At 46.3% G+C, this 4,676-nt stretch overlaps 1 protein-coding gene across 1 annotated transcript; it reads right to left on the bottom strand.

Annotated features, from left to right (window-relative positions):
- Positions 1 to 487: 487 nt before the first annotated feature.
- Positions 488 to 1,447, bottom strand: LOC112103622 (olfactory receptor 14A16-like). The gene has a single exon (XM_024195493.2). It carries the CDS (start codon positions 1,445 to 1,447, stop codon positions 488 to 490), a length of 960 nt encoding a protein of 319 aa, XP_024051261.2.
- Between the last annotated feature and the right edge of the window lie 3,229 nt (positions 1,448 to 4,676).

The raw sequence follows: 4,676 nt of genomic DNA, 5'->3' as shown, positions 1-4,676 counted from the left end.
CCCCCCAAGAGAGTGCAAACATTGAAAATCCTGCCTAACCAAATGCTCACCATCTCCCCTTTGCACCTCTAAGACCTCCTGGAACAAAGAAACAAACCAAATCACCAACCAACCAGCTAAACAAAAATAATCTAAAAATCTGGCAAACAAACAAACAAAAGCACAAATAACAAATACATTGATACCTCAATCTGAGTTTTTATCCCCCAAAAAGAAAAGCCAGAGACCTCAGTACGGACTATGCTATGGCTACTGATTTTATGGGCAAGATAGCATGGTGATGGATAGCAGGATATGATAGATAGATTCCACTCTTACTTAGATTGGTGTAAACCTATAGTTAATCCTTTTATCTTGAGTCATGTTTGTCTGGACTTTTACAAGTGTAAATACCCAATTCTGCATAAATGGTTTGCACAGTATTTTCTCATGGAGGCAATAATGTCATCAGCTGATTATATTCATAAGGAAACTCAGAATGAAATTGCTACTGAAGGAAAAATATGGACATTTTATTCTTAGTGAGTAACCTCCAACCTATCCATTTACTCAGTGCACCTTTGATCTCCTTGTTTCTCATGCTATAGATGATTGGATTCATTATTGGTGGCAACACAGAATAGAGAACACCCACCATGAGATTCAGACCTGAGGTTGAGATGGAGGTAGGTTTCAGGTAGGCAAAGGTAGCAGTAGAAAGGAACAAGGAGACCACAATGAGGTGAGGGAGGCAGGTGGAGAACGCTTTTTGCCGGCCCTGCTCAGAGGGGATTCTTAGCACTGTTTTGAAGATCTGAACATACGACACAATTATGAAAACAAAGCAGCTGAAGACTAAGCACACACTAAAGACAATAACCCCAACTTCACTGAGGTATGTGTCAGAGCAGGCGAGCTTGAGTAGCTGGGGGATTTCACAGAAGAACTGATCCACCACGTTCCCTCCACAGAAGATAATTGCAAATGTATTCCCAGTGTGCAGGGCAGAGTAGAGAAGACCACTGATCCAGGCACTGGCTGCCATTTGGACACAAGCTCTTCTGTTCATCAGTCTTTCATAGTGCAGTGGTTGGCAGATCGCCACGTATCGGTCATATGCCATGATGGTCAGTATGGCAAAATCTGCTGAAGCAAAGAAGAAGACAAGAAAGACTTGGGTGACGCATCCAGAATAAAAAATTGACCTGGTGTTCATGAGGGAATTGGCCATGGATTTGGGGATGGTGACAGAGATGGAGCCGAGGTCTAGGATGGACAGATTCATCAGGAAGAAGAACATGGGGGTGTGAAGGTGGAGGTTGAGGGCTATGGTTGTGATGATGAGAAGGTTTCCCACCAGGGCTGCCAGGTAAACCACCAGGAACACCACAAAGTGCAAAATCTGCAGCTCCTGAATGTCAGAGAATCCCAAGAGAAGGAACTCGGTCACTGTCGTTTGGTTGAACATTTCCTTCTTCCGAACATCATGTGATGGCTGTAGGGGGAATAAGAAGGACAATGGTCAGGATAAGAGCGACAGAGGGAATTGCCGTGATTCCCCGTCTCTTTATATCGCTTTGTATGAATGTCAAAGGTGCCCAGCACTCATCATTTACTATGACCGGGTGTTGTTAATGCTCCTCGCCTCTGATGATCCATCAGTCCTGTTATCACACTAGTGTGAATTGGGTCAGCTCCTTTAAACTCAATGGAGCTTCCCCACTTTACCCCATCTGAGGATTCGGCCCAGGGTGTGGCTTGTTAAAATGCAGTATGAAGGATGGAACAAAGAACAATCCAAACCCAGTAACTCTTGCAAAGAACGTCCCTCTCCAAGCTCACAGCTTGGCTACGAAACTGGTCTACTAAAATGCCAGCACAGCCCGATTCCCACTTTGCAGGGCAATATCACATAGACTCACCCAACATCATGAGTGGCAACTCATCTGTAATTTTTCTACCCCAAGATCTGGGCCTGGACGGCCTATAGACTGCTTCCAAATTGATTTCTGGCACCAAATCCCAGCTGCTCTTCTGCCGGCATGTAACAAGGGGCTAGCAGCAGCCCTCCATTACTGCCACGTTGTTTCAATTACTCGGCACTGTGCGGTGCATTGTTGCCAGGACACTTGGGCTCTACTTTTGTCTTTGTCAGCGACCTGCTGTGTGACCTTGGGCCAGTCATTTCCCCTCTTTCTGCCTCTGTTTCCCCTCCCTCCCTTTCTCTGCCTTGGCTACTAGGACTGTAAGGTCCTTTGCAAAGGGGCTGTGCGGCAGTTTTAAAGGTATTGAGAAACCTAGTGGGGTTTTCAAAACCACGTAGGCACCCAACCCCAGGCCCCTCGGTGCTTCTGAAAATCCCACTAGGTGCCTAAATCCCTTTGAAAACATGGTCCCGTGGCTTGTTATGTGTAATTTACTCCATTTGTACTCAGCCAGCACCAGTGTGGAGTTCTGGGTTCCACTCCCAGTGAGCTCCCGTATGCCCTTGAATGGGCTCAGGATAGACAGGCGTTGGCTGCTTGGTTCTACTCTAAGCCAGGATTTAAAGGGGCTAATCCGTACAAAACATTGTGTGCGCTGGCAACTTTACTGGTTATTCAGTCATTACTTCTGTGCAACTCTCTCGTTGAAAGAGAAATTGCCCAGACGCAACAGAATAAATGGGTTTGAAATTAAGGTCTAACCAGGCAATATTAATGTTCCCCTATTTATTTAAAGTGTATGGCAGGTTGGAAGTTTTCAGCTGTGTTCCTTTTAATGGAGATTGGTTTTCCTGCTAAACAATAACAAATCTCAGAATCTGTCTGCTTCTCTCAAACATTTTGGTTTGGTTTGTGAAGAAATGAAAACTCAAAAACCAAAGAGTTTTGGTTTTGTGATTTAAAAAAATCCAGTTTTCAGCAGAAAGTTTTCATTTGCCAAAAAATGGGGAAAAAAAAGATTTTGGGTTTTCAATGAAAAGTCAAAATGTTCCTGAAGGGTGGGAAAATACCAATCAGCCGTAGGTATTGATTAAACTGAGAAAAGTCTTAATGAGTTCATATTGTAATTCATATTTATCATCTTAATTTCCCCCTGTATGTTGATCCCCCAATATATTTAATTGAAATAAACTTACTGTACTGGTCTTTGTGGATTTCCCCCCTAAATATGACGCATGCAGTCATCCAGCACCAGGATTCTCTGTTCAATATCCATCTGCATACTAGAATCTAGAACCTGAAGGCACAAGTATCTGAGAATCCTTCACCCCTCAATCTGAGACTGAACTGACAAAACTGGACTCACAGCTGTTGTTCTCTGCAGATGACCTGCGTGGAGCTGGCTTTGAGCTGCATTGCCATTAAAGGACTGATGCTGCGGGAAGGTGATTTATCCAGGTCTATTTCCTAAGGGCTAGTGGGACTCACTCCCTGGAGCTCTGCACAGCTCAGCAGCAGAGGCCCAGAGGCAAGTGCATAGATGCCTAGGTGATAAAGCTAAAAAGGGCCACTCTGGTCCTCTAGTTTGACCCCCACATAGCACAGAGCCCGTGATCTCCCCCAGGGTTCCCTGATTCCAGCCCAACTTCTGCGTTATCTATGGGCCAGGATTACAAAGAGGGAGACAGGCACCTACTGGGAATTATCAATGCTCCTAAGTGAGCTAGGTGGCTAAATCCCATGGTCATTCAGTGGGAGTTAGGCGCCTAACCTGCTTAGATGCTATTGTAAATCCCAATAGGCTCCTATCTCCTTCTTGAGGTTCCTAAACTCATTTGTAATCCTGGCTTCACGTCTATATTGTTAACTTCCATGGCCTGGGCTTGTCCTGAATTTCAAAAAACGAGGGCTGGGGTTTGCAAAGGAGCCTACGGGATTAAGGCACGTACATCTTGGGATCCTAACTCCCTTAGACTCCCTTGAGAATCCCAGCCTGAAATGATAACAAGTAGAGCCAGCCATCTAGAGAGAGGAGGTCAAGATGCCAGGAACTCCTGTGATCTAAGCCCGGCTATGTATCTATATCAGCTCAACTCTCTGTGCCTCACTTTACCAAAATCTGGAGGATTATAACTGAGGCTGGCTGAATAATTCATAATGAATGATTTATTTAGAGATGATCCATGATTCACTTCTGTTTGAGCTCTTCATGAGTTTTCATAGATCTTGGTGAAATATTTGCCCCGCCAACAGAATTTTCCCATTTTCCACAGGAGTCCAGTGCCCTGGGCCAACTCCAGATACTGCGCTACCCACAGGCTGCAACAATAGGGGTGTGATGTGGAGATCTGCCCGCAGTGCAGCAGCTGCAGCATCATCTGCCTGAGTCTGCAGAGAGCCTGAAACAATGGCTCTGAGAGGGGGGAACTGCTCCAGGCACCTCCATGGGTTCGAACTCCTGCCCACTGTTTTGGAGGAGCCTACCCACCTCACCCCATGAGGAGGCTCTGTCTGCAGGAGGAGGGGAGGAGCACGGCTTTCCCTACCCCTTCAATCAAGGGATACAGCCTAGGTGTGGAGGTGAAGACTGGGGTGATCACTGCTGCCCCATGCCTGTCTGTGGGCACCTTGCTGATCCCAAGGGGTGGGGGAGAGTCACCTGCTGCCTCTTCTGGGAGGGAACAGGGGTCCCCTGCCACTTTCCCAGCTTCTCTTTCCCATGCGTGACCTGGGGTGTCTGGATCCAGCCCTGAGAGTCAGCTGAGCTTTATG

The sequence above is a fragment of the Terrapene carolina genome, unplaced genomic scaffold (assembly GCF_002925995.2).
Source record: "Terrapene carolina triunguis isolate 2854851 unplaced genomic scaffold, T_m_triunguis-2.0 Scaffold869, whole genome shotgun sequence".
NCBI classification, from domain to species: Eukaryota; Metazoa; Chordata; order Testudines; family Emydidae; genus Terrapene; species Terrapene triunguis.
Note: the sequence above shows the minus strand (reverse complement) of the source record. Positions and strands in the feature narration are given on the sequence as shown.

Bases quoted from the DNA above. Each gene is read 5' to 3' on its own strand.
- LOC112103622 (XM_024195493.2), bottom strand. From the start codon at position 1,447: ATGTTCAACCAAACGACAGTGACCGAGTTCCTTCTCTTGGGATTCTCT.